This window comes from Labeo rohita, unplaced genomic scaffold (assembly GCF_022985175.1).
Source record: "Labeo rohita strain BAU-BD-2019 unplaced genomic scaffold, IGBB_LRoh.1.0 scaffold_1353, whole genome shotgun sequence".
Classification (NCBI taxonomy): Eukaryota; Metazoa; Chordata; class Actinopteri; order Cypriniformes; family Cyprinidae; genus Labeo; species Labeo rohita.
Window position 1 is genome coordinate 5,861 of NW_026127509.1, and position 12,290 is coordinate 18,150.

The 12,290-nt window shown below is 35.2% G+C and overlaps 2 protein-coding genes across 2 annotated transcripts; both read right to left on the minus strand.

Moving 5' to 3' along the window:
- Positions 1-2,898: 2,898 nt before the first annotated feature.
- On the minus strand, positions 2,899-7,034 carry LOC127158131 (nuclear factor 7, ovary). The gene is made up of 6 exons (XM_051101288.1): positions 6,352-7,034; positions 5,902-5,997; positions 5,437-5,666; positions 5,337-5,359; positions 5,139-5,257; positions 2,899-4,130 (listed from the first exon to the last, which is right to left on the minus strand). The coding sequence occupies exons 3-6, from the start codon at positions 5,542-5,544 to the stop codon at positions 3,643-3,645; spliced, it is 738 nt and encodes a 245-aa protein (XP_050957245.1). The 5' UTR covers positions 5,545-5,666; positions 5,902-5,997; positions 6,352-7,034; the 3' UTR covers positions 2,899-3,642.
- Positions 6,557-11,454, minus strand: LOC127158132 (H-2 class I histocompatibility antigen, Q10 alpha chain). The gene is made up of 5 exons (XM_051101289.1): positions 11,166-11,454; positions 10,780-11,067; positions 10,415-10,699; positions 10,229-10,306; positions 6,557-6,618 (listed from the first exon to the last, which is right to left on the minus strand). Exons 1-5 carry the CDS (start codon positions 11,452-11,454, stop codon positions 6,557-6,559), a joined length of 1,002 nt encoding a protein of 333 aa, XP_050957246.1.
- Between the last annotated feature and the right edge of the window lie 836 nt (positions 11,455-12,290).

Consider the following 12,290-nt stretch of genomic DNA (forward strand, 5'->3'; position numbering starts at 1 on the left):
CCTTACGTGGAAGTTGCCAGTTTGTACTGCCATGTTTCTACAGCAGCCCTAAATGGACAAACTGCTCTACAGATGCTTTTTGTCATGTGAATAAAACACTGACATAATGACAAACAAATAACAATTTTTGCAAAAACATATAGGTTTTACTGAATAATTAAGTAAATATAATTTCTTAAAGAGCAGGTCATGAGGGTTTTCGAAACATATCTTTTTGGCAGTTTGTAACATAGCTATCCTTCAATGTAAACAGTTGACAAGTTTTTAATCAAAAAAGTGCTTGATAAATAAAGATATTGTCTCAGAAGAGAGTGGATTCTGAATCGCCTTAACAAGTCATCATATTTTCTAATCTCCTGCCTGTTACCGAAATACGTCACTGTCACAGGCATCATGTGTGGGAATGAAGAGTGGGAATGAGGAGATTCGGAACATACACTTTTATTTAAATAATCCACACTAGGAACAGGAACGAACAGGAACAGCAGGGAATCCACACATAAACATAACACACAAGACTTTAAGAACTGACAAACACACAGGGAACAGAACCAAACTTAAATACACCGCTAATCAGACATCTTCATGCCGTAGGTCTTTTACTCTTTCATAATTTCTTTCAAATGTCACTCTGTACAATTGTTTCATCTGGATGTGATGTTTTTTTAAGGATTTGCCCCAGTGTTGTTAAAGAGACTTGATGGACGTTATTGAAAACTGTGTGGTCATTCAGGATGTTTGTCTGAATTTCTCTGAGACGTGTCGCATTATTGGCCAAAACCATGTATAGTTAAGCACCGGAGTGTCTCAACATCTGACGGCCGTGTTTGATTATTTGGTTTATAGGGGTGGTATTTTGGAAATCAGTGTCTTGAAAGGGCAAAGAAGTGACATTATGTTAGATTTCCATGTCTAATGTAAAGAAGTGTGTTTAGTGTTTTGCAAAAAGTGTGAGGTTGAGAATGTGCTGATAGTTGTGCAGATCTGGGCTGAGGTTTTGCTCCTTGAGTGTAAGGTTTTAGTAACTGTGTGCTATTTTCAATTTTAGTGTGTAAACAATCATAAAAAAACTGTAAATGCACCATTTTTGATCCAAACTGATCAAACTGTCAATCATCTACACATTTCTATTAGACTTTTTGTAAATTGCCATGAATTGTTCAAATGAATCTTGACTTTTACTAATGAAGAGAATAAAGATCAACCAATGATAAATCTGTTCTCTGAAACAGCTCAAAGGTGCATCTCAGCATCACATGAACCTTCAACTGTAAAAAAAGCAGATATAGACAAAGGAAAACACAAGAGTTACACATTCTGACAGTGGACTTTCTCATTTTTATTTTCACCTTTGTGCCCATATTTATGTTTCTTTTTATTTCACAGTGACGTTAGTAGTGAAGTTTGTGTGTGTGTGTGTGTGTGTGTTTGTTTGTTTGTTTTGTTTTTGTTGTTGTTGTTTTTTTTTGTTTTTTTTTTTTGTTTTTTTTGTCAGACCAGTAGTAAAAGTGTAATTGTGAATGATATCCAGTGTAGAGAAAGTGTGGTGAATAAGAGTCCTTCAAGAGACCAACATCTCTGCTCCTCCACAGTGTCAAGTGTTTTCCAGTCAAACAATACAGTAATGTGTATATTTGAAGAGGAAGAGGAAAGGATGCTGGGACAGAATAATTATTTTTGTTGTTGTTTGCTGTTTTGTACTGTACTCTACAGTACATTAAATTAAGGAATAAAACACTTGCAAATGCATAGAATTTCACAAAAAGAGGGATAATTTCAAGAAATGTGTTCACGCAATTGAGAAAAACGGTAATGATGATACATTAATAAATACAGTCCCTTGCTGCCACCTACTGGCCAAACAATATAACTGCACTGTCTGTCAGCCTTCACCTAATGGATTACAATTGGTTCAGTTTAACATCAAGTTTTGTATGATCATTAATAAACCAAAGTATCCTAACGATGGATATTGTTTTGTGTATGTTCAGTTTTCAAAGACCTATTAAAATGTTCACTGTAAAATGAACATAATACAACAAAGGCAACATCTGTGGTTTCATCTGTATAAAGTTTAAATGACAGCTGAAACTTAAAAGTTTACAGTACAGGTTGATCGTGAAGGACAAGGAGCCACACGTAAAAAGACCAACATCCAGACGATACAAAGCACAGCTGCTGTTTATTATTATTAATAATTTTAGTTATTATTGTTAACATTATATCATGTTTAGCAGCTTACAGATTGGAATTTATTCACTTAAAATAAGGTCTAAAATAAGGAAAAGAGATTTTTTTTTTCTTGAGTGCAAAAAAAAGAGAATCGTGTGAGAGAATCATGATCTCTAAAAAGTGTTAATGATCAATTCTCTGTGATGTTTGTATTGTCTACTGTAAACAGGTCACCAGAGCACCAAACAGACTTTATTAGAGAATTTACAGATTTTCTATCTGAGTTAGTGCTGACTGCAGATAAAGTCTTGATTGTTGGTGATTTTAATATCCATGTTGATAATGAAAAAGATGCATTTGGATCAGCATTTATAGACATTCTCAACTCTACAGGGGTGAAACAACACGTCATGTTTTTTAAATATTAGTATGATTTCTGAAGGATCATGTGACTGGAAAAATGATGATAAAAATTCAGCTTTGAAATCACAGGAATAAATTACATTTTAAAACATTCAAATGGAAAATAGTTATTTTAAACAGTAAAAATATTTCTAAATGTTACTGTTTTTGCTGTACTTTGTATCAAATAAATGCAGGCTTGATGAACAGAAGAGACTTAATTAAAAACATTACAAATCTCACTGTTCAAAAACTTTTGTCTGGTAGTGTGTGTGTATTTTTAAACTTTTCACTGCAACTGTAATTTTCAATATTGTTTAATTGTTTTAATTGCTGGCTTATTTTAGAGAAAGTGTAGTGAATAAGAGTCCTTCAAGAGACCAACATCTCTGCTCATCCACAGTGTCAAGTTTTTGTCAGTAGGCGGATACATGTTGGATATGTTATAGTTAACAGCACGACTATAGTTTCTTATAATCTCATATTTTGACTGGAATTGTGTTGGACATAATTATTGTCAAAAATACTTGACTCATTGCTTTACCTTCCCCTCTTCTCAATGACAGGCTACATAAACATGTTAACCAAATCATACAAATTAACTTATAAAACCAAACAGAATAACTAAAAGAATATTTTTCTTCAAATGTATTTTTATTGATCTTCATGTGTAGAGAGGGACGTCCCAGTGGATCACAGTCAATCATAAACATCTTCAAGCACACATGACTCACAGAAGATTGCTGTTGTAATTCACTTTAAAGAAGCTCTGAAAGCCTGTGTAGATCTGTATTATCTATATTATTATTATTATTATTATTATTATGCTTGTTATTAATAGTTAATTTCTCTTAGACACACAAACACACAGATTTCTAGTGAGGGTGTTGCTATGCAGTTGCTAGGGTGTTCTGATGGTTGCTAAGTAGTTGCTAGAGTGTTGCTATGCAGTTACTAGAGTACTCTGGATTGTTGCTAGGGTGATTTGAGTGGTTGCTAGGCACTTGCTGTGTATTGAATCATAATGAAAGATGAAAGCAGGAAGATCCAGACCTACAGGAGTAACGATTACTGACTATTGATCACTAAGATCCTCAGAGAGGAAGAAAACCAGAAGAATGGTGTGAGTGTGTGAGTGAAGGTGGTTGTGAATGTGTGTAGATGTGTGTTAGTTACAGGATCAGAGAATGACACCGTTCCTCTGTCATAGTCCAGATTCACTCTCACACGATCAAGATTCTGTTTAACACCAAAACCAGAACCTGGAGACCATCCGTACCACACACACCAGACATCAGTCTTACAGAAATCCCGTCCCTTCCTCTGGTTTGATGCTGTAGTTACTCCAAGTCTCCACCATGAACTCTCTTTAACCTCCACATCCCAGCAGTGTGTTCCTGAGTTAAAACCCTCTGAACCCAAAACACAGCGATAATAGTTAAATCTCTCCGGATTATCAGGAACAGGTTGATTGATCTCTCTGAATCTCACACTGGTCAGATCATCAGACATGACGAGATGTGGATTTGCAGTGTTTGGATCCAGAATCACAGGAGCTGATGAGACACAATCAACAGATGCTGTTATTCTGATATTCATATAATAATCAAGAGTGAACCAAACACAGATGATTATGAATTATGACACTCGTCCTGTTGATCAAACACATCAGACATTTTCCTCTCATCACTGTCAGTCATTCTCTGTGTGATTTATCAATACTGAAAGTGAAATCAGAAACACTGAATGATCACATACTGAAAAGATATTCATTTGATTTATGCTGTCATTTATATTCAATTATAGTGAGAAACTGTTTTTAATACAAAATGTTGCCTTTGTACAGAACTTTACACAGTGCTGTCATATTCAAATGAGACAAACTAGAATAATACAGAAAAAATAAATTGAATATCTATATAATTTTGTTTCTCTCATATGAATCAAAGCTCTGCTTATTTAATAAAAAATAAATACACGGTTTTATTCCACAGTAATGTATTTAAATAATAATCTTGCTGATATTAACAAAAACTACAACTAAAACTATTCATATTATTTCATCAATTAACAAAAAGCTTAAATAAAACACATTATCATTAAATGAAAATCTACCAAGTAAAATTAAATACAAATAAAAAATTGTTTTGGCAATTAAGTGAAATAAATTTACTGAAATAAAATTATGTATGAATATAAATATTAAATTTTAAGCTAAAATGAAATAAAAAATAAATCCTAATTCAAAATATAATTAAGTATATAAACAGTAGTCATCGTTTGGGAAATCAAGTTTTTTTTTTTTTTTTTTTGTAGAAATGTTTTTGTGACTTTGATCAAATAAACTGTCTAAAAAAACAGCTGAAATCACTTCTGTGTATTTCATTAGACTGAAAATGAAAGTCAAGCACACTGAATTCTGTCATTCATTATTTCTAAAAGTGATTTTGGTGCAGTAGATCATCTGTTTATTCACACATAATGCTGAAATCCATAAATATTCCCCATCATGCATCATTTCCAGTGTGTGTGTGTGAGCTCAGATGTTCTGCAGTCAGACTCACTGTTCTGGACGATGTCCTGCATCTTCTTCCAGACTCTGAACGGCAGGTTGCCCAAGTAACGTGGCACATGAATCAAAGCTCCAGAAGGCGTCTGTGGATCCGGCTGTGAGATCTGGACTCTGGAAGAACATTCAGGAGTCAGAACTGCAGTGGCTTTGGATCAGAAGCAGAGACCAGAGACACCAGCAGATCACTCACCTTTCCATTGAGACTGGAAACTCCTGCAGAACAAACACACCATTGATCATCAACAACTCAATCAATCATCAATCAATCAATCAATCATCTGAAATCAGACCTTTAGAAAGCAGACATCACTGGCTTTCATCATCTCCTCCGTGTCTTTGATTGTGTGTGAAAGAGCTGAGATGTGTCTGTTGATCTCCTCCAGCTTCTCCTTCATCATCTGCTTCTTCTGCTCCTCTTCCTTCCTCAGTGCAGTGATTGTAGCTTCTTCTTCATCTCTGAGAAACTGATGAAGCTTCTCAAACTGCTGTTTAATCTGAGCTCTGTGTGCTCAGCTTGAGACTGAAATCAAACCACATTCACTTCAATCATCTCCATCAACACACATCAACACAATCACATCATTCAGATCTGAGATAAACTCAGATACAGACATATAACGCATCCAGAAGCAGATTGATGATCGTCATTTACAAAAATAATCAACTGGAGTCCATTATATTAAATATATCAGATCATAACTGTATATAGTGATCCTACAGCTGTAATGAAAATGACTCTGATTCTGTTTCCTCACCTTGATGTGTTGAACTGTTTTCTTAAACTCTCCTTTAATGTTTTTGTTGTATTGAAGTTTCGTCTTTAATGATTTCAGTGCTGTATTGAGCTCCCCCTAGAAATAAACAAAATAAAAATACATAAAACACCAGATTAGATTGAAAACAGAAGAAAAGACGATACAGTGATATTATCATATAATGCAGTGCAAACGTATTTGCCCCCATCATGCTAAATGAATTCAGAAGAAATTACAGTTTGTAAAAGGAAAAGTTTAATAAAGCCAAATGCTTTTAAAATATCAACTGAGCCTGTGTAAAAATGTTTTTTGCCCCCATAGTTACTGATTCACCAAATCTGTGAAACTGCATTGATAATGGGGTTCAGATCACTGCAGTCCTGTTCAATCAAATCAACACTTAAATAGGACTTTAAAACAGCAGGAAGTTGAAAAACGTGTTTGTTTTACCTTATATGATGAAACCACTTCACTGGTGGGTCTGAATTTATGATTGTCGTGTTGTTTCAAATCTCTGCACACTAAACACACTGGCTGTTTGTCCTCCAGACAGAAGAGTTTGAGTTTCTCACTGTGTAAACTGCAGATCTCCTCAGATCCTGATCTCGCCAGGAATGACTCACACAAGCTTTTTAACACGAGATTAGAAGGAGGTTCAGTTTTTGAGGATCTTCTCCTGCAGACAGGACACTCCTGAGTTTTCTTGGTTCTCCAAAACTGTTGAAGACACTCTTTACAGACACTGTGACTACATGATAAAACAACAGGATTCTTGAAGATTTCACAGCACACAGGACAAGAAAGCTCTTCTACAGATAGTGAATCCATTTTTACAGTTTGAGCTCCAGCAGTCGAAACTTTACTTTCACTTTCTGAACGACGGTTTTAAAAATGAATCACAAAGATCTGCTGTCTGTTCATAAACAAACGTTCCAAAAATCCTTAAAGTGTTTCTCTTTGTTCTTCACTGATTCTTTGTTTTCTTTAGTAAAGACAGAAGAGAGAACGACAGAAAGGAGAAATAATGAGTCTGTTCCTGGTGAGAGTTTTAAGAGGGAGGAGTATGTGACGTTAAGTTGTGGTTTAAGTAATTTTTCGTGTCTGCATTCTTTTCTTCAAGTTTCTGCCGTTTCGCCGATCTTTTTTTTTCCCGTCCCTCTTACTTTCACTTTCGCAGGTGATGTGCGGATTGGTCGTCTCACTTGTCAATCATACGCGACGAGCTGATGGGTATGATGACGTGAAGGGGTTGTTCTTCAGTCGAGCTAGCTGACAGACGTTCAGCGTGCTTTATATAGAAAACGCCAGTGTATTAGAGCAGCCGGCCTTTGGAAACTTGATCTGTGATATTCTGTTAAATATTCTGTTCTGTTAAAATAACTGAAATCAGTCGCTTCCTGTAACCATCAATGAGTTTCTTACATCTCTCTACTGGAATTTTGGACCACTCTTCTTTTGCAAACTGCTCCTGGGGTGCGTTTCCCAAAAGCATCTTAAGCTAACTATGGTAGTTAGTTCCATTGAAATCTATTGTTAACGACGGAACTTACGACCATAGCTTTCGGGAAACGCACCCCAGGTCATTTAGATTTAAAAGATGCCTTCTCCCAACTGCTGCTCCACAGGTGTTCTATGGAATTCAGATCCGGACTCATTGCTGGCTATTTCAGAACTCTCCAGGGCTTTGTTTGTAACCATTTCTGAGTGCTTCACAGGAACATTAAGATCTCTGGAGATGGGCTTGTCTCTCAAATTACTTTTCTACATGCTCAGTGTGACACACAACACAAAGGTTGAGTCAACTTTTTTACATGTTAAATATTGTGACACTATCCCCACCAAACACAAAAGTGGCCAAACGTGATGTGTGGAGGGTTTTAATGACCTCACATTTCACCTAAATCAGAAGTGCTCAACCCTGTTCCTGGAGATCGACCTTCCTGCAGAGTTCAGCTCCAACCCTGATCAGACACACCTGAACCAACTAAGACCTGAAGGAGCACTTGATAATTACAGACAGGGTGGGGGGGGTCTCTACATTTTAGTCTACATTTTAATATTAAAAACAATATTAATAGTATAGTTATTAGTTAAAAATATTTTATTTAACTTTATAAATGAGTCCATTTATACAATGTCTAAAATTCAGGACATTGGCTTCAGGACAATTTTCAGGTCATAGTTCAGACGCGGCTGGGCTTCGGGCCTGTTCTAGGCTTATCCTTATTTTTATATTTTATACATTCACCAATTATGGTGATGAAAACAAATTTCTGCGCTGGTGGAAACAACACGAGACTTCACTTTCGCTTTCACTTTCACTTTCGAGACCGACTCCGAAAGCGTTTAGTGTCTCCGCCAGCAGCAACAAATCAGCGCAGCTGAAAGAGATCCGCGTTCAAGCGCACGCAATGGGCTGAAACTTCCCACACAGCTCCGGCAAACGTAATTACAATGAATGTGTCGGGGGAAATAGAAAGGAGATATTTTAATTATTTATCAACAAACCAGTGTTATATGAGTCAGTGTCCCAAGGATTAAGTTGCGGATCCTGACTCACCATCTCCTCTTTGGACGCGCCTTTAGAGAAATGCATCTTTACAGATTACATATTGAAAGAGTTTTTTGTTTTTGTGAAAGAGTATTAGTTTTGTTTCGTTAAGTAATAATTTCAAGCTTTCTATAGATATATGTATCATGTCTGTGAGGTATGTATTCGCTGACTTTCCGTTAATTTTTGTGAAGCGCTCCTGTTAAGATGGCAGAAAGCACATTGTTTGTTTTCTTTATTTAATAAAAGCACCGTTTGCAACGTTTTGTTGATATTGTGAGTGCACACAAACAAAAGACCCTTAACAGTTCCGAATGATGTATTACTCTTACCTTTATGAGCAAAATGACGGAACATTTTAAATTGTTTCCACTGAAAAAAAAAATCCAAGTAATCGCGCTGGCGCCTCCATTTCCTGCAATTCGGCTTTAGCTTCCACTCTCCGCACAAAGGATTGGGTATGCGTCTAATAGCGCACATTTATCTGTTTAACTTTGAAACTAACATTGTTTTATACTTGAACTCTTTTAGGCCTATATCTATAGATATTATTTTAGGCAAGTCGTGATTTGAGAAGGCAAAATTGATCAAACAGACCGTGCGTGTTTGATCAATGTGTCGGATCAGTCTTTCGCTGACCACTTGGTCATTACTTTAAAAAACAAAAACTTAGCCTATATTTAATGAACAAAAATGCTCCAAATGTTTTTCTAAATTAACTTGACAAAAGAATGAAACGAAATATAATTGTTAATGATTTTGTTGTATGTTTCTGTTATTCATTTATTTTTTCCAAATTTTTATAGTATTTTGATTTGGTATTGTTTCGTATAGCATTTAATTGTATTTGTGTTATGGTAATGAGAAGTCTTCTATTGTGAAATTTGTTGGCTTGAATGGATATAGTGCGAGTACGCCCTAAACATTTTAGTACGGAAGGAGACCTAGACGCACATGGTCATGGCCTCAAAAGTTTACGGTTCATAAGGAGTTTAGCTCCTGGTTTAAATGGAGAACAAGGTATTTTGACTTCTTGTTACCTTTGTTTCTATTTTGTTTTGTTGTAGTAAAATTATTTGTTTGCTATTTGTGTGATATCTAGATATGTTTATTTTGTATTTGGTTCTGATACATTTGTTTCAAGGTTTACTCATTTTGTTGTTTGTTTGGTTTTTCTTTGTACAAGCTCTTATGTTGATCCTCAATTTGGTTATTGATGGTGTACGGCATGAAGTGGCGATTTACGTAGTGGATATGTGAATAAACTACGAGGATCATCAGTTGGAGAGTCGATTTTTTTTTATTATTATTGCTGAACCAGGGAGCTACATAACCAATAAGAAAATAATACGATAAAGTCATCATTGAAATTTGATCTGTGTCTGGGCAGAAGTGGTGAAACAACACAAAAATTGGTTTATTACTTATATGGTGATGGACAGTTAAGAGTTCATAAAGTCATTTATTAATGATATATATATAAAAAAAACAATTCTTCCACAAAGATGATGGTTTTATTTGTTCTCAAAATGTTTACAAATACAGTAATTCAATCATTCAATTAATTAAAGCGTAGCAGACATTTATTCAACTTGATTGTATTCTGACAGTGGCAAGAAATAATAATACTCATTTTGTTGTACAAAGATGAAGTATGTCTGGTGATTTGCTAGCATTCTCTCGCCCTGTTGGAAAAAAAACCAAAAAAACAATGAAACGTTAAAACTCAAATCTGAAATTAGCCTTTTAAACAACAAAACAAAAGCCAAAACATACCAGTAGATTCCTTCTCATGCACAGGTTCTTCAAGAGCAACACAGTCAGGCAATGATTCAGAAGTTTTCTTCTGATGTCCTAGAAAACCACATTAATAGTGTTTGATTTATATAATAGTGTTTGAATAATATCTGAAAAGCATTACGATGCATATCATAATTTAATTAATGCTTTCAGTTTTCCTACCCCATTTGGTGATTACTGGTTCTTTGATGCTCTTGTGGGTCACAAAACAATCATATTCTGCTATTTCAGCCCTGTTGATCTTCACACTCTTCCTCATCTGAAAAGTTCCATCATGGTTTGGTCTGATTCCTGTGGATTCAACCTCATCTTCAGGTAGAGATGTGCGATATTCCCTAATGATCAGCATCAGGTCTCTGTGGTAGAATCCAGTGGCCAGACAGGTGAGTTTTAGCTTGGTTTTGTCACTGGTAGACCTTTTTGCAAACACATGAACATCTGGAGGAGCTAAAAAAGCACAGGAATCAGTTCATCAGTCAGTTCCATCTGAGGCAGTTCATCAAACATATACAAATTAATTTACTCACTGCCATTACTGAGCTCCTTGTCTAAATATTCTCTGAATTTGTTGAGCCAGTCCACACACTCTTTCTCCAGGTAGCCTTTGGTGTACTGGTTTAGGATTGGCACATTGTCCCATTTTCTCTTGGTTGGTAGAGCTGCGTCAACTAGAGCGACCCACTGAGACTGTTTATCATCAAAAGACAGAAAGTTTTGTCCATCAAAGCCGTACTCACTAATGCCTTTGGAAAATTTAACTTCATCTCCCTGCTGCTCAACTTCACAACCATGTCGCCACTGAAGAACATGAACATCTGAAATGGAGATGAATCAAAATGTTTGTAACAATAAAGAAAAATATAATATGGTGATTTTATTTAAATGCAGGTCAATCTGTCTGAATGTTCCTCACCTGATTCACTGATTCCCATGCGTTTCATCAGAATGTCGATATTCACATTAAACCACTGTTCTTTGCTCTTTCTGGACTGGGTGCCTTTTTCCCAGTAATCCTCCTGCATTTTCTCTTTCATCCAGGTCTGTTTGGGAATCTTCCTCTGTTCCTCACTATTGTAATAGTCAATCTGTATGTCATCCAGCAGACCCATAGCAGTGAATTGATAGATGCCTGGCAGATCGACAGGTTTGGACAAAGCCGTGTAAATGTAATACAGTGAGTGTTTCTCTGCAGTGAAGAGCATAAAAATATGAATGTAAAAGTATTCACTGTTTTAAAGGTGAGTAAAGTGAAGGAGAAAGCAGTGACAGTTTTTCTCGATTGCTAACACACTATATCTCATTCAGTTTCCCAACTCAGACATTTCAACTGTTTTCTCACACGCTTCAAATTTGTGCAAATTTTGTTCTTGTGCATGCACTGTAAAAAAAAAAAAAAAAGTTCACTCAACTCATATCAACATTATATAAAATTTTTATAAAATTTATATGTTTATAAAATTTTAAGGCAGCACAAACACTTTTTTTTTAAGTTGAAACCACTTTTTTTTTTAACTTTATTAGATTTTGTCCTTATATTCAAACCTTACAACACATACACAAACACATACATCAATATAAACAATAACATACACACACACAAAAAAACAAACAAAAACACATTTTACCTTTAATTAGCATAACAGTCTTTTCCTCAAAAATTTGCAAATAGTTGAAATTATCTTATAGCCTGCATATTTCAAAATCTAACAGAAAGGATTTTTATTGCAGGTTCAAAAATTTGAATCATCGGTTGGTTATAATTCAAAACAGACAATACAGGTTATGACAAAACAAGAAAATAAATAAATAAATACAATAATTATAATGATTATAATAATCAAATCTAATATCCTCTTCTTAGTTTAAATGTTTATTTATTTTAGGGGATCAGTTTAACTGTTTTCAGAAGCATTTATATAATTAAAATAATCTATGAATGGTTGCCAAATTTTGTAGAATTTTTCTTCTTTCTTTTTTAGGGAGGATCTGATTTTCTCCAGATCCAAATGTTTCATTACATCCCTCATTAGATTTATAT

Excerpts from the sequence above, each read along its gene's own strand:
- LOC127158131 (XM_051101288.1), bottom strand. The coding sequence starts at position 5,544 with ATGATGAAGGAGAAGCTGGAGGAGATCAACAGACACATCTCAGCTCTT. Across the intron at positions 5,258-5,336 it reads TTTCCAGTCTCAATGGAAAG|AGTCCAGATCTCACAGCCGG; the intron begins GTGAGTGATCTG and ends ATGTTCTTCCAG. Across the intron at positions 4,131-5,138 it reads GCAGGACATCGTCCAGAACA|CTCCTGTGATTCTGGATCCA; the intron begins GTGAGTCTGACT and ends GTGTCTCATCAG.
- LOC127158132 (XM_051101289.1), bottom strand. The coding sequence starts at position 11,454 with ATGCTCTTCACTGCAGAGAAACACTCACTGTATTACATTTACACGGCT. Across the intron at positions 11,068-11,165 it reads CATGGGAATCAGTGAATCAG|ATGTTCATGTTCTTCAGTGG; the intron begins GTGAGGAACATT and ends TCTCCATTTCAG. Across the intron at positions 10,307-10,414 it reads ACCAGTAATCACCAAATGGG|GACATCAGAAGAAAACTTCT; the intron begins GTAGGAAAACTG and ends GTGGTTTTCTAG.